General features: G+C 37.5%; 1 protein-coding gene across 1 annotated transcript in view; it reads right to left on the bottom strand.

Moving 5' to 3' along the window:
- The window catches only part of Ccdc7 (coiled-coil domain containing 7), a gene marked incomplete at its 5' end in the record, with an annotated part of 75,538 nt that extends 53,836 nt beyond the window's left edge, over nt 1-21,702 (bottom strand). The window contains 5 exons of the mRNA XM_021154298.1: nt 2,142-2,290; nt 2,945-2,977; nt 3,226-3,246; nt 16,192-16,275; nt 21,616-21,702. Coding sequence (XP_021009957.1) covers nt 2,142-2,290; nt 2,945-2,977; nt 3,226-3,246; nt 16,192-16,275; nt 21,616-21,702 — 374 coding nt within the window. The remainder of the gene's footprint in view (nt 1-2,141; nt 2,291-2,944; nt 2,978-3,225; nt 3,247-16,191; nt 16,276-21,615) is intronic.
- Nucleotides 21,703-24,356: the final 2,654 nt, after the last annotated feature.

The raw sequence follows: 24,356 nt of genomic DNA on the forward strand, positions 1-24,356 counted from the left end.
TGTCGGGAGGAATTTCTTTTCTGGTCCAGTCTATTTCTAGTTCTGTAGGCTTCTTGTATGTTCATGGGCATGTCATTCTTTAGGTTTGGGAAGTTTTCTTCTATAATTTTGTTGAAGATATTTGCTGGCCCTTTAAAGTTGAAAATCTTCATTCTCATCAATTCCTATTATCTTAGGTTTGGTCTTCTCATTGTGTCCTGGATTTCCTGGATGTTTTGAGTTAGGATCCTTTTGCGTTTTGTATTTTCTTTGATTGTTGTGCTAATGTTCTCTATGGAATCTTCTGCACCTGAGATTCTCTCTTCCATCTCTTGTATTTTGTTGCTAATGCTCGCATCTATGGTTCCAGATTTCTTTCCTAGGGTTTCTATCTCCAGTGTTGCCTCACTTTGGGTTTTCTTTATTGTGTCTACTTCCCTTTTTAGGTCTTGGATGGTTTTATTCAATCCCATCACTTGTTTGGATGTGTTTTCCTGTTTTTCTTTAAGGACTTGTAACTCTTTAGCAGTGTTCTCCTGTATTTCTTTGAGTGAGTAATTAAACCCCTCTTAATGTCCTCTACCATCATCATGAGATATGCTTTTATATCCAGGTCTAGCTTTTCGGTTGTGTTGGGGTGCCCAGGACTAGGCGGGGTGGGAGTGCTGCGTTCTGCTGATGGTGAGTGGTCTTGGTTTCTGTTAGTAGGATTCTTACATTTGCCTTTCGCCATCCGGTAATCTCTGGAGCTAGTTGTTACAGTTGTCTCTGGTTAGAGCTTGTTCCTCAGGTGATTCTGTTAGTCTCTATCAGAAGACCTGGGAGACTAGATCTCTCCTCTGAGTTTCAGTGGTCAGAGCACTCTCTGCAGGCAAGCTCTCCTCTTACAGGAAAGGTGCACAGATATCTGGCCTTAGGACCACCCTCCTGGCCGAAGACGAAGACCCAAAACAGGACCTGTCCCGAAGCTGAGTTGTTTTGGTCTGTCCCAGAAGTTGTTAGCTTCTGTATTCTACTCCCTCACCCGTGCAGAATACTCTCGGAGGAGTCCTGTAACCATGATGTCTGCAGCTGATGCTCAGGCCAAGTGCTCTCGGGCTGGGCGAACCCCTTTCCTCTGGCTGGGAAAGTGGCCGGATGTCTGGGGCCCGTGCAGAATAGACTCGATGGGGTCCCGGAACCAAGATCATATAATAACATTCTAAATCTTATCCTTATTCTTATAGATAAGTATAACTACACTTCTCATCAAAGAAGCCTCTTTTTATAGCAAATGGAAACCATCACAGTAATCCACAAGTGGACAAAATGCATAGATCAACAGATCATGTGGAGTCTAGCTCCAACAGACACATCTACATCACAGTTCTTGCATCATTTTCTCAAAGAACATCTCAGAAAAGGGGGTGGAAAGATTGCAAGAGTCATAATTCTTGGAAGTTCATAGTGTATTCTAGAAATGGCCGCATAAACAAGATTGGAGAACAATGGCGTAACAATGGACAAACTAATGTGGAAGGTAGAAATTTTTGCAGGTTCCCACACCTAGACAAAGAATTATAATTATTGACTGCTTGGAGAAGAGATGAACCCCCTTTGTTAGCTCTTGTAAGAAACGGTCAGCCCTGAAACTATGTATAGACAAACAACAAAAACAAACTCAGCCTGTAATTATGTATTTGTGCATACTTATATATACACATATGTATGTATGTAACAATAATAAAGGAAAAGAGGCTATTAACTTGAGGGGGGAATGGGAGGACTGCTGGGATGGGCTGGAGGGAGGAAATTGGGATGTGATGTAGTTCTATTTTGGTTAAAATTTATTTCAGAAGCATTCAGAAACATGATTACAATCTAGATGTTTTAAATATAGGATTACTCAACAGAAGTTTTAAATAATAACTATGTATGGCTATTGAGTACTTAAAATGTGTTTAATATGACCCAGAAGCCAATTTGTTTTACTAAATTGAATTTGAATAACCACATGTGACTAATGTCCACTGCTCCAAATAACACCATCTCAGACTATGAAAGCTTTAAATCAGAACAAAGTAACTAAGCATTCAGATATCATAAGAAGTTCTTTGTAAAAGAATAACATTGACTTAGCTTACATCTGATTTTAATTCAATTAATTTTTATAATTCACTTACGTTTTTTTAGACTGTGTGGACAAATTACGCTCTTTTAGGCGACCTCTAATATGTTCAATTTTATGCATGAGTCTTGCAATTTGTGTAATGCTCTTTTTGACGAATTTAACATCTGATGGACGATCTTTTTGTAAATTATCTTTACTTATCTAAAGTAACAAAATTATCCAGTTACTAAATACCCATTTTGATCTCATGTCTTAAGAGCATTTCATTATTTTCTTTATCAATTAGAATAAGTTTATTAAATCAGAAAAATTCTGAATAATCCCTGAAGCTTCCTTGGAAACTATTCTTTCATGCTTAAAGGAATACATATATTCTCTCCCAAAGCAGAATTGAATGTCCTTGAAGACATAGACGTGTTATTCTCAGTCTAATTTTTAAAGTATTTGAAAATACAAAGAAAATCATTAAAGAACAGTATAAAATTTGGAAAAAAATCAATAAAATTTTATGTCTGCCTATATTATGGATAATTTTTAAATATAGGAGAAATTTTAAGTTGATAAATTCTCACTACTTTTATGTAAATTAGAAAAAGAAAGTGAGTGAAATTTACATTATTCCTTAGGAGAAAAAAAATGATTCAGTAAATTTGTTCTTTACTGGACTCATACCGAAAACTCATTTGCAAATTACTGATAAACATTTTGCTACGAACTGATTATTTTTCAACCTAAATCAAAATATTACTTTACAATCAATGGTTATTGAAACATTTGATTTATACATACTTCAAACTGATTTCAAGTGGGTCAATACTTACTAATGTAATTAACAGTTAAGAAGTTATATTTTACCTCCTCTATTTGGTTGACTTGCTGCTGAAACCACTTCATGAAAAAAAAATGAGGAGAAAGTTAATACATATGTGTCTGTGCCCTGTATCTACCAAGCACCATTCCTGACTCACACACATCATCACAGGGCTCAGAAGGGGGTAGTGTAACATACAACTGCAAGATAAACTTAAAAATATCTAGCAGCAATCAGGGAATATTGTAATTTCAAGACCTAGATTATCTTTGCTTAATATGCATTCTTTAATTTTAGTTACTTTAAGCTGCAATGAAAAACATACCTTGAAAAGAGACTCCAAAATCTGGAAAACAAAGTTTTAGAAAGTATATTTAAAGATAAAATAAGTATCATGAAACATTTATAATTATCAATGATAAATTTGCTAAAATTACTATGATTTATATTACTAAAGCAAATATAAATCTGTAGTTTCAAAGTTATAATAACTTTGTGGTTATGATGTTTAGTCCATTTTGAATATGCAACTACATCTAGAATAAAAAAATAGCTTTGCACTCCATAGGACTATTTTGGAAAACTCCTAAATTATTAATATCTAATATATTGTTCATAAAATATTAAAAGTTTCCAAAAGAGAGCCGAGCCTTTGCTGTATGTTCTACAAGCGGCAATTAGCTGATTCAAACACAAAAAATAGGGGAGATGTACAATTTCAGAGGAAAACCACCTTGGGCTATCTCAGCCTCCAAATAGCCATTTATTATTGACCTCTGTGTGACCCAATATTTTTGTGATTATTAGATCAAACAGTTTGCAATATACAGACAAGATCCATAAATTCCATCCACTAAAAGGCTAAGAATATATCAGTTAGCTTCTGAGAGCTACAGTAGAGATTTCCCCACCATGTCATAATCTGCCTACTTGATGTTCCCAGAAGAGTATTTGAAAAATGCTTGATTTATAACTTTCTCTGTTCTGTTAGTATAAAAATTTCATGATTTATTCCAAGACAGTTTATTTTTTTTTGAGGTCATTGTAAATATTGTTTTCCTGTTTTTTTCTAAGCTTGTTTGTCAATTGTATACAATAAGGCTACTGATTTTTGTGTCTAAATTTTATGTCCATTGATTTTACTGACTAGAGGTTTCTATTTACGAGTGGAGGTTTTTTGGTGGAATGTATAGGGTCGTTTATATATAAGATTGTACCGTTTGCAAAAAGATATTTTTACTTCTTCCTTCCCTAGGCTACTAAATCAGATAATTAGTGGGGCCAACAATTAGCTGGTAATTTAAGCTTTTCATGCTGAAGTCTGAGTTGAGCTGAATTGTTTTTAATGGAGCTGGGGCTTAAAGCAATTGTATGCTTCTTGAAGAGAGGATTGAATGTTTATCCTAATTACTCTCACATTTTATGACAAAACATCATGAAGAAGGCAATTTATCAAAGAAAGGGTTAGAGTCCATGATAATGGAACAAAGGCATTATGTCAGGAACAGCTCTAGAGCTCACATCTTAATCTGAAAGCAACACGAAGAGAAAGCACACTAGGAATGTCCTGAATTTTTTAAGTTTCAAAGCCACCCCTGTGACATATTTTCTCCAATGGGCCATACCTCCCAAACAGTTCCACCAATTGGGAACCAACTTTTTAATCATGGCCTCTATGGGAGCAACTTTTATTCAAACCATCAAAATTTACTCCATGACCCTCAAAGATGTGTGACCATACCATAATGCAATGTGCATTAATTTTTCAATCTCAACACTGATTGAAAGATCACCATTCAGAATCTATTGTGAGCGGAGAAATGGATACAGAAAATGTGGTACATTTACACAGTGGAGTACTACTCAGCTATTAAAAACAATGAATTTATGCAATTCCTAGGCAAATGGATGGATCTGGGGAATATTATCCTGAGTGAGGTAACCCAATCACAAAAGAACACACATGATATGCACTCACTGATAAGTGAATATTAGCCCAGAAGCTTGGAATGCCCAAGATACAATTCACAAACTACATGAAACTCAAGAAGGAAGACCAAAGTGTGGATGTTTCGATCCTTCTTAGAATGGGGAAAAAAGTACCCATGGAAGGAGTTACAGAGAGAAAGTGTGGAGCAGATACTGAGGGAATGACCATCCAGAGACTGCCCCACCTAGGGATCCATCCAATGTACAGTCACCAAGCCCATACACTATTGTGGATGCCAACAAGTGTTTGCTGAAGGGAGCCTGATGTGGCTGTCTCCTGAGAGTTTCTGCCAGTGCCTGACAAATACAGATGTGAATGCTCATAGCCAACCATTGGACTGAGCAAAGGGTCCCCAATGAAGGAGCTAGAGAAAGGACCCAAGGAGCTGAGGGGGTTTGCAGCCCTTAGGAAGAACAACAATATGAACTAACCAGTACCCCCCCCCTCCCTGTGAGGTCCCAGGTACTAAATCACCAACCAAAAAGTGCACATGGTGGGACTCATGGCTCCAGCTGCATATGTAGCAGAGGATGGCCTAGTCATTCATCAATGTGAGAAGAGACCCTTGGTCCTATGAAGGCTCTATGTCCCAGTGTAGGGGAATGCCAGGGCCAGGAAGTGGGAGTGGGTGGGTTGGTGAGCAAGGGGGAGGGGGGGAAGGGATAGGGGGCTTTTTGAGGGGAAACCAGGAAAGGGGATATCATTTGAAATGTAAATAAAGAAAATATCTAAAAAAAAAAAAAAGCTCAGAATCTGTTGTGAGACTAAAGGCAATCACTTAATTGTAAAATCAAAATACTTTCAACATACAATGGAGCAAAATATACATTACCATTCCACAAGGAAGGAATCTAGTCACAGTGAGGAAACACTCGATCAAAGCAAGACAGAAACAAGGCTGGCACAGTCCGAATCCTATAGCTGAGCTGTGTCTGAGATCAGTGGGCTTAGCTAGTTCCAGAATTACAGCTCTGCTTCCTCCAAGATATATGTCTCTCTCTTGTGATGTTCCAATCCACACTATAGCTCTCCTTGGCAGACAGCCCAGGGCTCCGACACCTTTAACATCTTGGGGTCTCCACCACAATCCAGGCTTCACTTTCATTCATAAAGTAGACTCTTGAAGCCTCTTGCCCTTTCATGGCCCCTATACAAGGACTGCCCTTTCATATCATACAGCTTCAGCTTCAGCAGCTTTCCTTAACCATGGAGTAAGATTCTACACAAATTTACTCATGCATTCTTCATGACTCTAAAGCCAGAACAACAGTGGGTGATGCTGTCAAGTTCAGATTGAGTCTGGTACCTTGAGTCACATTTGCAGCAGCTTATGTCTGCTGCTTTTTAGGAGCAGAAAAGGTCTTAAACTTTTTTTTCTTTCACTGCAGCAAAGAAGTTTAGCTAGGTAGGGTCTTGCCCAGAAAGCTCCTCAGGCCTATTTTCAATCTCCTTATCTCTTTCAGTAGAGACCTTGACTCCCAAGTTAAATTTTCTGGTGCATTTTTTTCTTAAAACTTTACATTTTGTATTGTTTTCTGCCCTATTTGCTCCTTTTCTTTTATACCTGCATCAGAGGGATTACTAGTTAGCATGGGGCAGATTCAATAGTAGGGTGTCTTGAAAACTCCTCCATTAGAGAATTTTAACATAGCCTCAGAGAAATTCTCAGCACATGGGCAGAAAACAGCCTCATTCTTTGCTAAAATTTCACAGGAATGGTCTCTAATCCAGTGGCTAAGATTGTTTCTCTCTGAAACCACTTGAGCAGGGCTACCACAGTCTGTGTGGATCTCAGTCTTCCAAGCTTCTACTTTGCCCATTAAACTCCACTTTCAGCATTCAACTGTGTTCTGAGTCCAAAGTCCAATAAATTTTCCACTTTCCCTCAAAATACCATATACTCCCCGATACCAACTTCTGTCTTAGTTGTTTTTAAATTGCAGTGACAAGTTTTAAATATGGTGTTTTCATTAAATCCCTCCCCTCAGGGCTCAGGGAACCCCACAGAAGAAGAGGTGTAAAGAGTGTAAGATCCAGAGGGGTTAGAGAATACCAGGAGAACAAGGCCCTCTGAATCAATAGGCAAGGGTCATATGAATTCACATAGATGGAAGCAGCAGGCACAGGGCCTACACAGGATTCCACCAGGTCTGCTGCATATATACCATAGCTTTCTGTTTATTATGACTCCTGAGTATGTGAACAAGTGGCTCTCTGATTTTTGTGCCTTCTCTCTGATGCTTTTCCTTCTGTTGATTTACCTTGTTCAACTTCAATGTGATGGGTTTAATTTAATTTAATTTAATTTATATGTTCTGATGTTATCTCTTAGAAATGAGAAACAGAAAGGGAGTGCATCTATAGGGAATGGGAAATGGGGAGAAACTGGGATGAGTAGAGACTGCATAAACTGTAATCAGGATAATTGTATAAGAAAATAATCTATTTTCACTAAAAGAGGAAAAACAAAGAAAGGGGAAAAAGGAATCAGAGTTCTTGTACATTATACTTCATTTAACTTTCATCTCTGCCTCTTTAAAGAAATAGTGGTGGCAAAGCACTGAATATAAAAAGAAGACTTTGAGGGTAAAAGATGCAAATGGGTTGTCTGGGGCATGTGGAAGCATCCAGCTTTCCTGTCACAGTGATGAAATGCTTTGAGTTACTCTGAGGTGGAGGACTCACAGCATTGTATTGTTAAGGTTTAAGAATTGCTGAAGGAGGACCCCATATTCAAATACCATGTAAGAACAATAGAGCATTTATTCTACAGAAACAACCAGCATTCAGGGATCACCACCACTTCAAAATGGTGACCCATGCAAAGACACTGAGGCCTGTTTTAAATAATAAGACTACTATTAAATTATTTCTGTCAAACTGTGATGGCAACTCTGTGAGTCTTCAAGTGTCATGAGTTAATTGCTTCTGAGACAGCTAACAGGCATCTAAAACTTAGAACATATTTCAAGAAGTTGTAAGACCATTAACCAAAGGTCATAAAAAGGGAAGTAAGGGCTTACTACAGGTGGAAGGACAGAAGATAAGATATGGACTGGGTTTATCTATACAAAACTTCAGGGATAACTTAGTTATGGTCTTTAACTCTCCATAAACCTGTAGAGCTAGTGACAGACGATGAATGCTTAGCTAGGTAATTACTCTTAGTGGATACACATGTACATATTCTCTGTTGTCCAATTTATGACCTGAATTTATGTGCAAACTTGTGGTAAACTTTTTGCCATGTGATCATGCACTCTGAGAGAAGTATAAGTGCTAAGGACAAAATACAGAGACAGGCTTCCCTCCTCTTTTATCTTTCTGAGACTTCAACTAGCAGTCTGGGAGTTAGAGCTGTGCAGTACCTGCAGAGATAGAACAAAGGCTGTTTTACTATGAGGTGCTAAATGCCTGAGACAGCAGCTTCTAGCCTAAGAACAACTCAGAAAGGCAGGTCATCCAAAAGCAAAGTGACTTAGACTTAAGATAGGTAAACATTTTATTATTACATTATTAGGATTAGGTAATCTAAAATGATGGGTGGTGCCAAGATGCCCAAGATGGGCTGCCTTTCTGCTTCATGAATAATTAACCACAGAACATGCTGTCTAGGATAGATAGTCTATTCTGAGATAAAATATCTCCCATTCATGTGGCTATTATCAGGCTCTTCCTCAGGTGGGGAATTTTATTGTCTTGCTCCTGGACTTTGGGGACTGCTGCTGGAACAGATGGCTTATGGCCTAATTCCTGAGTGGAGACAAAATGGGATGAATAGGCCCCTTCAGTAAATATGGTAAACCTCCCCCACTTTTCTGCTCAGAAGTGGTTACTTTAATAGTTATCTGAATTTTAACCAATATTAGTAATTATTTTCCCCAAGATAATATTTTTATTAATTATTTGGGAATTTCATATAATATACCCCATTACACCTGCTTACCATCAGTTCCAGGCCTACTCTCCATTTCTTTTGTCCCACTCACCCACCAAAAATAGAAAAGAAAAAACATTTTTTAAGTTGAAAAACTTAATATATTATCCCATAACACTCCTTCATTTTAAAGACTTTCATTAATCATTTAAAAAATTTTCAACAATTATCTTTGAATTCAATTTATGTATTTTACATACACACACACACATATGCATTTCAAAATATGATTTAAAAACATTAAGACCTTTCTTTCAAAATCTATGTTGTTACTAATTGAAAGTTTTAGGATGACTTTGGGCACAGAGTCAGCAGACACCTCCTCGGTCCCTAGAGGACTCTCCACATGATCTTGGGATCACTGGTGAATGGAACACAACATCAGTTCCAATCTAATTGTGACAGACCTGTGACATCAGGAACAAGGACACGGGAGCCCTTCCTGACCAGAGGCTCAGGTTTCTTTTGATCAGTTCTGGTTTACCTTGGTTTCAAACAGACCACACATAGACATGGTCTTCAAAGGAGACACCATTTCCAGGCACTGTAACACACCCAGGTTCTTAGGACAACAGCATCCCAGGATAACAGGAGCTAGGTCACACCAGTATTTCAGGGTCTCAGAGGAGCTTAACTGCCAGGAACTCTGACATACCCAGATTCTCAGGCTCACAGGAGGCCACAATTAAAGGATCACAGAGAAAGCTGGTTTCTGAGGAGTCCTGAAACTGAACAACACTCTCCTCAATGATACCTTGGTCAAGGAAGAAATAAAAAAAGAAGTTAAAGACTTTTTAAAGTTTAATGAAAATGAAGCCACAACATACCCAAACCTATGGGACACAATGAAAGCATTCCTAAGAGGAAAACTCATAGCTCTGAGTGCCTCCAAAAAGAAACTAGAGAAAGCATACACTAGCAGCTTGACAGAACACCCAAAAGCTCTAACAAAAGGAAGCAAATTCACCCAAGAGGAGTAGACTGCAGGAAATAATCAAATTCAGGGGGGAAATTAACCAAGTGGAAAGGAAAAGAACTATTCAAAGAATCAACCAAACAAGGAGCTGGTTCTTTGAGAAAATCAATAAGATAAATAAACCCTTAGCCAGACTAACTAGAGGGCACAGGGACAGTATCCTAATTAAAATCAGAAATGAAAGGGGAGACATAACAACAGATCCTGAAGAAATCCAAAACACCATCAGATCCTTCTACAAAAGGCTATACTCAAAAAACTGGAAACCCTGGACGAAATGGATGAATTTCTAGACAGATACCAGGTACCAAAGTTAAATCAGGATTAGGTTAATGACCTACACAGTCCCATATCCCCTAAAGAAATAGAAGCAGTCATTAATAGTCTCCCAACCAAAAAAAGCCCAGGACCAGATGGGTTTAGTGCAGAGTTCTACTAGACCTCCAAACAAGATCTAATTCCAGTTCTGCACAAACTATTCCACAAAATAGAAACAGAAGGTACTCTACCCAATTCATATTATGAAGCCACAATTACTCTGATACCTAAACTACATAAAGACCCAACAAAGATAGAGAATTTCAGACCAATTTCCCTTATGAATATCGATGCAAAAATACTCAATAAAATTCTCACTAACTGAATCCAAGAACATATCAAAACAATCATCCATCATGATCAAGTAGGCTCCATTCCAGGGATGCAGGGATGGTTTAATATATGGAAATCCATCACATTAATCCACTATATAAACAAACTCAAAGACAAAAACCACATGATCATCTCATTAGATGCTGAGAAAGCATTTGACAAAATCCAACAACCCTTCATGATAAAAGTCTCGGAAAGATCAGGAATTCAAGGCCCATACCTAAACATAATAAAAACAATATACAGAAAACCAGTAGCCAACATCAAACTAAATGGAGAGAAACTCAAAGCAATCTCAGTAAAATCAGGGAGTTGCCCACTTTCTCCCTACCTATTCAATATAGTACTTGAAGTCCTAGCCAGAGCAATTCAACAACAAAAGGAGATCAAGGGGATACAAATTGGAATGGAAGAAGTCAAAACATCACTTTTTGCAGATGATATGATAGTACATATAAGTGACCCTAAAAATTCCACCAAAGAACTCCTAAACCTGATAAACAGCTTCAGCGCAGTAGCTGGATATAAAATTAACTCAAACACGTCAATGGCCTTTCTCTACATAAAGGATAAACAGGCTGAGAAAGAAATTAAGGAAACAACACTTTTCATAATAGTCACAAATAATATAAAATACCTTGGTGTGATTCTAACTAAGAAAGTGAAAGATCTGTATGATAAGAACTCAAGTCTCTGAAGAAAGAAATCAAAGAAGATCTCAGAAGATGAAAACATCTCCCATGCTAATGGATTGGCAGGACCAATATAGTAAAAATGACCATCTTGCCAAAAGCAATCTACAGATTCAATGCAATCCCCATCAAAATTCCAACTCAATTCTTCAAGGAAATAGAAAGGGCAATTTGCAAATTCATCTAGAATAACAATAAACCTAGGATAGCAAAAACTCTTCTCAATGATAAAAGAAACTCTGGTGGAATCACCATGCCTGACCTAAAGCTGTACTACGGAGCAATTTTGATAAAAACTTCATGGTACTGGTATAGCGACAGACAAGTAGACCAATGGAATAGGATTGAAGACCCAGAAATGAACCCACACACCTATGATCACTTGATCTTTGACAAGGGAGCTAAAACCATCCAGTGGAAAAAAGACAGCATTTTCAACAAATGGTGGTGGTCATCCTGTAGAAGAATTTGAATTGATCCATTCTTATCTCCTTGTACTAAGGTCAAATCTAAGTGGATCAAGGAACTCCACATAAAACCAGAGACACTGAAACTTACAGAGGAGCAAGGGGGAAAAGCCTGGAAGATATGGGCAAGGGAAAAGAACAGCAATGGCTTGTGCTGTAAAATCGAGAACTGACAAATGGGATCTCATAAAATTGCAAAGCTTCTGTAAGGCAAAAGACATGGTCAACAACACAAAAAGGCCACCAACAGACTGGGAAAGAATCTTTACCAATCCTAAATCAGATTTGGGACTAATATCCAATATATATATAAAGAACTAAAGTAGGTGGACTCCAGAAGATCAAATAACCCCATTAAAAAAATGGGGCACAGAGCTAAACAAAGAATTCTCAACTGAGGAATATCGAATGGCTGAGAAGCACCTGAAAAAATTTTCTACATCCTTAATCATTAGGGAAATGCAAATCAAAACAATCCTGAGATTCCACCTCACACCAGTCACATTGGCTAAGATAAAAAATTCAGGTGACAGCAGATGCTGGCGAGGATGTGGAGAAAGAGGAACACTCCTCCATTGTTGGTAGGATTGCCAGCTTGTACAACCACTCTGGAAATCAGTCTGGCGGTTACTCATAAAATTGGACATAGTACTACCAGAGGATCCAACAATACCTCTCTTGGGCATATACCCAGAAGATTTTCCAACTGCTAAGAACACTTGCTCCACTTTGTTCATAGCAGCCTTATTTATAATAGCCAGAAGTTGGAAAGAACCCACATGCCTCTCAACAGAGGAATGGATACAGAAAACGTGGTACATTTACACAATGGAGTACTACTCAGCTATTAATAGCAATGAATTTATGAAATTCCTAGGTAAATGGATGGACCTGGAGGGCATCATCCTGAGTGAGGTAACCCAATCACAAAAGAACTCACATGATATGTACCACTGATAAGTGGATATTAGCCCAGAAACTTAGAATACCCAAGATACAATTTGCAAAGCACTTGAAACTCAAGAAGAATGAAGACCAAAGTGTGGATACTTCGCTCCTTCTTAGAATTGGGAACAAAACACCCAGGGAAGAGAGACAAAGTTTGGAGCTGAGATGATAGGATCCACCATCCAGAGACTACAGCATACACCCTGGACTCTGTCCTATAATCAGCCACCAAATGCTGACACTTTGCATATGCCAACAAGATTTTGCTGAAAGGACCCTGATATAGCTATCTCTTGTGAAGCTATACCAGTACCTGGCAAACACAGAAGTGGATGCTCACAGTCAGCTATTGGATGGAACACAGGGCCCACAATGGAGGAGCTAGAGATAGTACCCAAGCTAGCTGAAAGGGTCTGCAACCCTATAGGTGGAACAACATATGAACTAATCAGTACCCACAAAGCTCATGTCTCTAGCTGCATATGTAGCAGAAGATGGCCTAGTTGACCATCACTGGGAAGAGAGGCCCCTTGGTCTTTTAAACTTTATATGCCCCAGTACAGGGGAACACCAGGGCCAAGATGTGGGAGTGGGTGGGTAGGGAATCAGGTTGGGGGAGGGTATAGGGGACATTTGGGATAGTATTTGAATTGTAAATGAAGAAAATACCTAATAAAAAGTTGGAAAAAAAAGCATACTTATGAAAATGCAAAAAAGAAAGTTTTAGGACATAAAAGAATAGCATTAAAAAGTAAATAGACACCTGTAGAATGAACATAGTGTAACTATAGTTTTAGAATTATCATCCAATTAGAATGAAAAAGGCCTTAGAATTTCAGAGAGTTAGATTCTGTGAGGATGGAGCAAAGCTGTCCAGGAAGAACGCTGGGAGCCCATGTCTTGATTCAAAAGCAGGTGGCAGAGAAAGCAAACTGGTAATGGTAGGATTCTTATGAACCTCAAAGCTTCCAAATTACCATAACAAACTTTCTCCAACAAAGGCACACATCCTATTCTCTCCCAAATAGTTGCACTAATTGGGAACCAAGTATAATCTATAGGGATAATTTTCATTCAAAGTACCCTTTGTTTAAAGTTGCATTATCAAAAATGACTTTCTTAAAGTAATGATCTGGATAAGCACAGTGTTTGTAAACATTAAGGTTTTTCAACAGGAATGTTTGCAAAATAATAGAGATACAGGGTAATACCAGAAGTAAATGTGCAATCAGTTGGAGGGTTTTATAAAAATGTTGGTTCTCAGCAATCAGCACATTATCCTTATCTAGTAATGTGACATGGCTTAGTGACATTCCCACGTTTCTAAAATCTACTAAAATGATACAATGTATTTTGATATATTTATGAGCTGTTTGTGTTTTTTCTTCTCACCTTTTTATGTCAAATTTACCTCTTTCAGTTATTGATACAGATCCATAATAACCATGATAATCTCCTATCAGCTCTATATCAACCAAATGTTTTGCTTTTATGATTTTTCTTGCCCTTATCTCTTTGTGAATTAAAAAAACCATTAGACTCATGCTTTAATTTTAATATATTTTAGTTAACCAGTCTTTCCTACTTGTCTTGTATTTCCTTGCCATTATGATTTGTATTTTGATGACTCTGGAGCTTACCAATTGACTAGATTGGCTGACCAGCAAGCTCCATGGATCCATCCATCTCCATCCCTCATCCCAGTGTTAGGCTTGCAGATGTGAACCAACCAGATTTTATATAGATGTTGGGGATCTACCTCAGATCCTCATCCTTATGCAACAGGCAGGCACTTTACCAATGAAGCACTGTCTTCATCTTCTGGGTTCTCTACTTGTTTTACAGGTCTACAGTTCCATCTTCATATGGTAAAATATTGTTTGAATCTTACTGAAAACTTTAAGTTTTGAAATATTTTTCTTCAATTAGAAATGATCATAAAATGTTAGAAGTATTTAAAAGGGTAAATATTTCATTGGAAAATATAAACAAAAAGTATTAAGAACACTTGTATCAGATAAAGTAACACACAAAGCAGCAGCACAAAATAGAAGAATCAGTCATTGAGACAAAAGAGTCACAAGTAATTATGAAACAGATGACCAGAGGAGGAAAGGGAAGATGGGGAAAAGGCAAAGACAAATTGAAATGGAATTTAGTGGTTTCTTTAAAAACTCAGTTGTGTCACATGATGGTTTTTTGGAAGCTGCCTTCTGAGAGAGCATGTGAGGTTTTGCTGAAAACAGACACTCAAGAGGACATGTGATGTTTAGAAAGAATATAAACAGAACCCCACAGTGAGAGGATGTTCTTGCTTCCCAATCAATGCTTTACTTGTCTTTGCTGGTCTTTTCTGGTCTTGAATTTGTAGTGAGAAATGCACCAAACAATTTTTGGTGTTCTGACTGATTCTGGCCACTTCTGTGGGGCTTTGCTGTTTTTGCTGGATTGTGCTGTTGCTACTGATTCTGGTGTAGTGTTTGCTATTGGACTAGACTGCTGGTATCTGACAAAGAAGAGTGGAATTTCTCCAAGGAACTACTTCTAAACAGGTCCACAACCCCTTTCCCTAATAACCTTTTTCCCCTAACTTTGTTCAGTGGGCTAGATGGGAGGTTAAAGCATTTAAGAACCCTAAATAAAGGAGGTTTTGAAAAATCTAAGCCTACAATAAATGATGTCAGTTAAACAACACGACAAATGAAGTTGGACATATGTATATATCACAGAATATAAAGTAAAAGATATTATGTGTTATTAACTATATAGTGTATATAGAACACACATTAAATGTTGAACCTCACATCTAAACACGAGTCTATTTTTCAGGTCACTCAAGAAAAATATTATACAATAACAAGCTTTAATCAGCCCAAAGTGTCTTGTAAATATAACGACCATGGTATAGTTTAAAACAAAATATATTTGGAAATGAGCAAGATGTGATTTCATTTAAAATTTTAAAAATTTTCTTTTTTTTATTTTCTGTGGTTTTCTTGTCTGCATGTTTGTGCATATGCATTACATGTGTCCTGGCAGAGGCCAAGAGAGTGTGCAGAAGCTCCTGTCACTAGAGTTACACATGAGTGTGAGGGACCAAATATGAGTCTTCTGTAAGAGCAACAAATACTCTTAACCACTGAGTTATCTTTCATTATTTCATTTTGGAAAAATTATATATATGTATATGTATATATGTGTGTGTATGTATATGTATTATATATATGATAACATATGATAAGAAAAGCAAAAAGTCAAGTATAACTGTGCTAATATTTTTTCATCCTGGGAATCAGTGCTATGATGATTCTTCTAAAAAAAACTTCCTATTTCTAAAAGAACATTAATCATAAAATGATTCTGATAATACAGACTTATTTTAAAGATGAAAATAAAATATAGAGGTCATATTTGAAAGTACTCTATTGATAATGTATTTAAAGAAAAGTCCAGAGACATAAATGTCTACATTGAGAATAAAAATATTAAAAAAAACTGTTTTGTAATAACTTTTGAAATTCCCCAAAGGATTGATTCTAGGATAATACTGCTTACTGGATATCACATCACAGTTTCTACAAGCAATACAAACTCTCATAGTTTACACTGGACACAACATTGAATACATACATTATATTCTTCCTTAACTGCTTCCTCCAGCTGAGCAGCAAATTGTGAACAGCACAACAAGAATGAACTCACATCATCACCAACCTTCCAAAAAGGACCGCAAAACAGAGTTACTTTCAATTTTAGAGACCACTTGTATATCCACTTATTTATTTTTCTAATTAACTGTATTTGGAAAATATTTTGGTTTTGTGTAATTTCTGCTGCTTTAAACTTGGGTGGCAAAAAGCCACGTTTCAAATGTTATCCCAGGAAACCCTCCTAGAAATGAAATGTGGAAGGAACTATATCCTGAGAGTGATGACACAATATGTTTTCCTATTTTCATCTATACAACTGCAGAGACTCTAGCAGCCCAACATTACACTACTGCTTTCAGGATGGTCTAAAGAAAAGAACTACTGTGTTATAGTGTATAGAATTGCACCTGTTAGAATGGTAATGTATGACTATGGATGAAGCTCAGTGGTAGAGCAGTTGTCCAGCAAACCCAAGGATGTAGGTTCCAGTTCCAGCATCACAAAAATAGAAAAGAATGTGAACTACAACTTTTGACTGTATATATGCTTGCCAAAATCTGTAGACATTCAGTATTATCTAACAGTAGCCAATCATCAATACAGAGCAATGATTAAATAACTTCTGGTAGAAAAAATATCAGAAAATGAACCCATGTCAAGTCAATCTTACATACTTATTTCCAGTTAAGATTCTCACAGAAGAAGGTGTCCACTGAAGAATAATCATTAATATATTCATAGGAACAAACCTGATGAGACATATGTATTATTCCAGCCCTTGGAAGATTGAGCAGGAGATTTCCAGTTTCAGGCCAGATTGAAATCCAGAGACTATTCAAGGGAACTTAGTGAAGTCATGTCTCAAAAAATTAAAGGTTCATTTGTGTATGTGTGTATATGTATACCTCTGTGTATGCATGTCATATCATCCATGAGGAGATCCACAAACAGAAATTGGTTCTTTATGTGAGTTCTAAGGAGTGAACTCAGGTCATCAGGCTTGGTGGCAAGCACTTTTACTCACTGACCACCTTTCTAGCCCTCAAAAATTTAAGGAAGTTGTGGAGTGCTTTTCAACCATACTTTAGGCCATGAGTTCAACTTTTACAATTCAAACAAACAAACATTGGAAGAATCATCCTGGAGAGTTGAAAAATGGATAGAGAAGATTAACCAGTCACAAATATAAGGGCAGTTCATTCCATTACACCATTGCAATTAATTGCTACAAACTAAAGATAAATTTGATAAGGTTTGAAGTTTACCCATGTAGGACCAACACAGACAAGAGAATTTAGCAGATACACTGAAGAGTGATAATGGTAACTTGTGTTCTATGTAATTCAAGCTAGTTGAGGAAGGATACAAGGATAATTTGGGATACACAATTGTCAGGACCAATGTTTTTCAGGCCCTAGGGAAACTGAAGAACTGCTAGCATAATATTAAGTAGGCTGCAAGAAAACAAAGGAGGTTGTAGGCAGAAGCCAGGCTCACTGAAAAAAATTCAGGAACTGACACCCATAAATATAAGGAAATCAGTAAGAATTATGACAATATATGTAAAGAAAGCTGATTACCACAAGCATACTCCTGGGTTTTTTTTTTTTTAATTACAAATAGGTTCTTTAAAACCAACAGACTTCATTTTGTTGCAAATAGTAACATATATCTACTACTACTAATGATTATGATAGTAGTAAAAATTCCAGTCCCATAACAATGACTATAATGGGTAGATATCCTGAAAGGTGCAATAGTGGCACTTATATGCTGTGGAAACAAAAAACTATCTAATTTGATTAAAGGCTTGGTAAGTAGGACAGAATTTATTCCTAGGGCTGTAAAACTGGCCAACTCCCTGGGGCTGGTGAATCCCTGGACTTAGACGAGAATGCCCTAAACCACTCAAATTTCTAACTGCACCTAAAACATCTCCTTACACACACACACAGATAAAGCTCTTATACCTCCTCAAAGAAGCTTTTTTTTTTTTGAAGCAGATGGGAGATTGTCATAGAAACCTACAACTGTTTATTATATAAAGAACAATTGACTGTGGGGTACTCATCTCCAGTCAATACATCTACATCATAACCCCCACAAAGAAGGCTTGGGGAGCGTTTTAAAGAGGGAGCAAAAATAGTTTAAAAACCAAAGGACCAGAATATCTGCTCTGAAATAATATGTCCCATATTTGACAAGAAGTTGTGCCACATAAAATCTCAACAATGTAGTCACTTCAAAAATCCATTAGAAATGCAACCACCAGCTGATATGACAATGTAGATGAGGAAAATGTCCCAGGGCCCTAATCTTAAATGAGGAGATATTGACAATGAACAGATACTGAGTGAGGGAAACTAATTCTTCTCCAGGGATGAGCCCTCTGAGAGGTTATTCAATCCCAAATAGTTGGCCCCATAATCCTTTACAAAAGAGCAGCACTAAAGGAATTCAATGGGATGTGTATAGACACTTTGTATGTTTATTGTATATACAAATATTTATTACAAATACGTGCATATCTATTATAAAATACTAACTAAAGAATAAGAAGCCTTGAATTTGAGGGAGGGAATGATAGGAGTTGAAGGGAGGAGAGGAAGGGGAAAATGTTGCAAATATGATAGTCCCACATGAAATTCTAACAAAATTAATATCAAAAATAAAAATGAGACCAAGTAAAAATTACTGAAATAAGTACACCATAAAGATATAATAAAATGCCTTGTCTCTAAAAATAGGCATGTATCCCAGTAAATTCAGTGAAACAAAACCACACTGCTGAATAACACTAGTATGAAAACCCCTAGGAAGGAGTCAAGGTGTCATTTAGCAGTAAAATGTAAAAAGAAATTGTACACCTAACTCCAGTGGTACTATCACACACACACACACACACACACACACACACACACACACACACACACACACACACAATTTCAGAAAAGAAAGGAAAAGAAAAGAAAAAGTAAAACTAAAAATTGCTTCCATACTTTTCAGTTAGGATACAAAAAATGAGACAACATAGAATTTGAGGAACTGAATTCCACAGAACAAGCTCCACAGAAAAAAAGAAACAAAGCCCAACCTATCTAAAGTGGGCATGGAGGAAGCAGGATGCTCTTACCTATATACAATCTCAAAGAACACTGCTATGGACAGACAGAATTTGTGAGATGAAGAAAAACCAGCTGAGCATTCATCAGTCTTTTCATGCTATTACACAGGGATTTCCTTAGATTTGAAAATTTCCCCCCAGGATGGAAGAAGGCAGCTCCTTAGACTCAGGAAGTGAGCAAAATGTATAAATTCAAGTATCCCCTGAAACTTGGAAGGCTGATCTTTCCTCAATGTTAGATAAGCTCTAACAATTTTGGACTCTGCATAAGTCATGCAGTGACCAATGTTCCTACTACTACCTGATAGTACAGCACAGGAACCATGGCAGTGAAAACTGGTTTTCCACTTCCCATACCAAGGGAGAATCACTAGGCTAAATGGGGAGAAAAATTGTCCCACCTACTCAGTAGAAGTAGCTGGCACTTTCATTCTTCTTGATTTTGTTGTTAGGCCTAAACATGAAATTACACTTTTAACCTTGCCTGAGCATCGCTACTGGAATGCAACAAGGTCTTCTTTTTTCACCACTACTATCTACTACAACTCTAAACCACTGTAAGTCCAGATAAGAAAACAAAAAGCATTCAGACTGGAACTCTGAGTGAAAGAAATTAAAGTATCTGGTGAGCACAACATAATTATCCCTTCGATAATCAGCATAAATTTCTGAGAATTACAAGATACAATGACTAGTATCACAAGATCAAAGATCATGACAAACAACAACCATATGCCTGTCACCCATACCAAATGTGTAGAAACTAAAGTTTTAAATATAATGTCATTAATAGTCCCTCCAAACTGTAAGACAAACAAATCACGCAAAAGATCCAAACAATGAACAAATTTAAATTCTGGTGAACAAAATTAAATGCAATATAAATAAATACAGATTTTAAATAGATTTATGAGAAGCTTCAATCCAGGTTTCTTATTAAATAGCCCAAATCAATCCATTTTAAAACTAATTATAAATAAAAAGATAAGGTTTTATGTTTGAATAGAATAAATGGGAACTAGCAATATTGCTAAGAGAGGAATGGAACAGGCCTGATAACCTGAATTTGGTCCCTGGAACCCATGTAAATGGGAAAGAAGAAAACTAACTTCACAAACTTATCCTCTGATCTCTACATATACTCTATGGCACATGCAGTTGTTCATACACACAAAATAACAATAAAAAAATAAAAGTTGAAAAATTCAAATGCAAACAATTGGATGAGTCAAATGTATGTAAAACAGGGCTTTCAAGATGGCTCAGCTGTTAAGGGTGCCTGATGCCTTCTCAAAAGACTGGGATCCAGTTCTTAGTACCCACGTTAGATCGCTTACAACCTCCTGTCACTTTAGCCCAATTTTTTTTTTTTGCATCTACAGGGACCATCAAATGTGCACATTCATACATGCAGACATGAACACATACTCGTAAACAAAAATTTAAAAATACCTTAAAAATTAAAGCAAACAAGGAACAAGAAACAGAAACAATCAATTTAAGAAGAACCATAATAGCCGGGCGTGTGGCACATGCCTTTAATCCCAGCACTTGGGAAGGAGAGGCAGGCCGATTTCTGAGTTTGAGCCAGCCTGGTCTACAAAGTGAGTTCCAGGACAGCCACAGCTACACAGAGAAACCCTGTCTCGAAAAACAAAACAAAAACAAAAACAAAAAAAAGAAAAGAAAAGAGAAAAGAGAGGAAAGAAAAAAGAAAAGCAAAAAAGAACCATATTGCAGTTTTAATAGGTGAATTACAACAATTTACTAAATTTAAAAACCTATTTTATTTTCTATCTTAAAGTTTAGAAAAGAAAATACTTTTTAAAATTTACATTTATTATTTATTTGGGTGTGGAGCTCATGTTTGCTTGCAAGAGTATACACATGGAGTTACAACTTGCAAGAGTTGGCCCTCTCCCTCCATCATGTAGGTCCCAAAGACTGAACTCAAGTTTTCAGACTTAATGGCAAGCATCTTTACCCACTGAACCATTTTGCTGATGCAAGAATACTTTCTTACAGCCAAGACGATCAAAATAACCAAGCTCATATTTAAAACTCCCCATAGAAGCAAGACTATAAAAAGTAGACTTACAGATAGTTAAGACAGGAGGAATTGGCTGAAGCTGGAAACATTAGTACAGTTTTGTCAAATGTCACAAGAGAATCTTTGTGTAGATAGTGGCCTATTCAGACAGTGTATGTTTGTGGATTCTGAAGGTGAGGGCTAACCCATTCCAGCATTTAATTTATTTCATTAGTATTATATACACATACAGACAAGCCTTCTGCTTCACTTTTTTCTGCTGCTTTTTCTCCATCATCATAGCAAACTCCGTAGGTGTCTTCCAAGTTAGTAACAAGCTACAAAAAATGGACAGCAAGATACATTTATTCATAGTCAAAATGCTAAAACATTCACACCATGATCTTACAGATGTCACTTTATTGCCATTGGCTGGAATATAAGCTTTTTACCCTTTGACTCATCACACTTTGTCAAGAAGGTGCCCTGTACAATGGTGTTTGAGTGTGCTTCCTAGTTATGAGAACACTCCAAGGCTGTTATCTTCTCTATGTAGATAAATAGCTAAAAGAGGTACATGCCTGTGAATGGCTAAAGAATGCAGTTTTCCTCAAGATCTGATTTTCCTCCCAATCTCACATTAAATAAAAGAAATGTAAAGACCTATTACATTCCTGGGCATATACCAGAAAGATGTCCCACAATACCACATGGTCACTTGATCAGCTATGTCCATAACAGCTCTATTTGTAAATAGCCAGCAACTGGAAACAACTTAGATGTCCCTTAAGTGAAGAATGGATACAGAAAATGTGGAACATCTACACAATGGCATCCAGCTATTAAAAACAAAGGAATCGTGAAATTTCAGGCAAATAAATGTAACGAGAATTTATATACCTCCTGAGTGAAGTAACCCAGAGACAGAAAGACACTCATGGTATATATTCACTTATAAGTGGACATAAGTGATAAAGCACAGGATAACCATGCAACAATACACAGACCCAAATAAACTGAGTAATAAGGAAGTCCCAAGGAGGATTCATGAATCTTACTCAGATAGGGAAACTAAACAGTCATGTGATAATAATGGAAAGGGGGTACTGTGTAGGAGAGGACATGAAGAGGGGAACTGTGATGGCGATCAAGTGTAGGGTGAAGAGGGTGAGAGGGGCCTGGTAATCAGAATGAGGTTGGGTGGCATTTCTGGTGACTAGCTGGAAGCCTAGGATGGGAGAGAACATGGGGAGTCTATAGGGGTGACAAGCTTAGATTCCTACCACAGCGGGATATAGAGACTGAAATGCCACCCCCTAAAGCAAGGCAGGATTGCCAGAGGAAGAAGGGGCAACCTCAAACCACTCACAGACTCTTCAACCCAAAATATTTTCTTGCCCACAAGATGTGCAGGGATAGAGATGGAGCAGAGACTGAGGGAATAATTAACCAATGTCTGCCCCAATTTGAGACCCATCCCATGTGAGAGAGCCAACCGTTGACACTATTAATTATACTCTGCTATGCTTTCGAACAGGAACCTAGCGTAACTGTCTCCTGAGAGGCTTCATCTAGCAGTGGACTGAAGCCAATGAAGAGATCCACAGCCAAACATTATGCTGAGTCCAGAGACTATTGTAGAACAGTGGGGGCTAGAAATGGGAAAGTCAGAGGGGTCAAGGTCACCCCAAGAACCTACAGAGTCAATTAACCTGAGAGCATAGGGACTCAAGAGCTTAGGCCACCAACCAGGAAGCATGTAGGATCTAGAACCAGACACCCTACATATTTGCAGCAAACATACAGCTTGATGTTCATGTGGTTCCCCTAACAAGTGGAAACAGCGACTTTTACAGTCTCTGATCCCAACTATTGGATCCCCCTTTCCACTACTTGGACTGTCTGATTCAACCTCAGTGGAAAAGGTTCCTAAACCTGAAGGTACTAGATGCCCCAGGGTGTGGTGGTACCCAGGGGAAGGCACAGTGGGGATAGGTATTTGTAATGGTGGGACTGGGAGAAGAAGGAGGAGGCTGTAATTGGGTTGTAAAATTAATATTTAAAAAATTTGAAAACATGTAAAGAGAAGAAAGCAATAAAATTTAAAGACATTCGCCATAATAGCAAATTGTGACCTAACAGGTATCTTAGAAGTATGATAAACTATAATATTTTTAATTTGGTGTCTTTCCTCAATGTGCTCACTTAAAAGCCCATTTACAACTTGACTGTCAACTGTTATATAAAAAGAAACTTACAGAAATATCAAGTACCTTGCCCTTCTTTCTTTCTTGAGAGTTCAAGGTGCTTATACCCACAAAGCCCTTCTTGGAATGGTGGGTGGCCTTAGCCTGACATTTAGAAATTTTGTTTTCAGGAAGCTAGAAAGACAGGATTTTATCCCAGAAAGTATGCTTTATGTTGAACTCCTGTTTTCTTGGATTCTGGAATTGTAATATATGCTTATTAGAGATCATGTGATGATTTGTATATTCTTGGCCCAGGGAATTGCACTATTATCAGGTATAGCATTGTTGGAGTAAGTGTGTCAACATGGGCGTGGGCTTCCAGAAAACCAGGCTTCTAGCTCCCTTTGAAAATAAGAGGTAAAACTCTCAGTTCCTCCAGCCCCATGTCTGCATGGTCAATGCCATGTTTTTGCCTTGATGATAATGGACTGACCTCTGAATCTGTAGGCCAACCCCAATTGAATGTTGTCCTTTATAAGAGTTCTCTTGGTCATGGTGTCTATTCACAGCAATGAAACTCAGACAGAGCACTTTAAGTTATCACTACTCTGGGCACTGAGTGTCTAATGACTTCCTCTCGCACATACACTATGTGAGTTGTCATAAATTACTGCCAGAGCAACTAAGCATGCCTCATACAACTTCAATAAGAGAGCAGTCTATAGGCTTCATCCCATTTTCCTTCTGAGTCCCTCCACATGGCTGGATGTAATAAATCTTATCATTGGCATAATGATATACTG

Source organism: Mus caroli, unplaced genomic scaffold (genome assembly GCF_900094665.2).
Source record: "Mus caroli unplaced genomic scaffold, CAROLI_EIJ_v1.1 scaffold_7951_1, whole genome shotgun sequence".
NCBI classification, from domain to species: domain Eukaryota; kingdom Metazoa; phylum Chordata; class Mammalia; order Rodentia; family Muridae; genus Mus; species Mus caroli.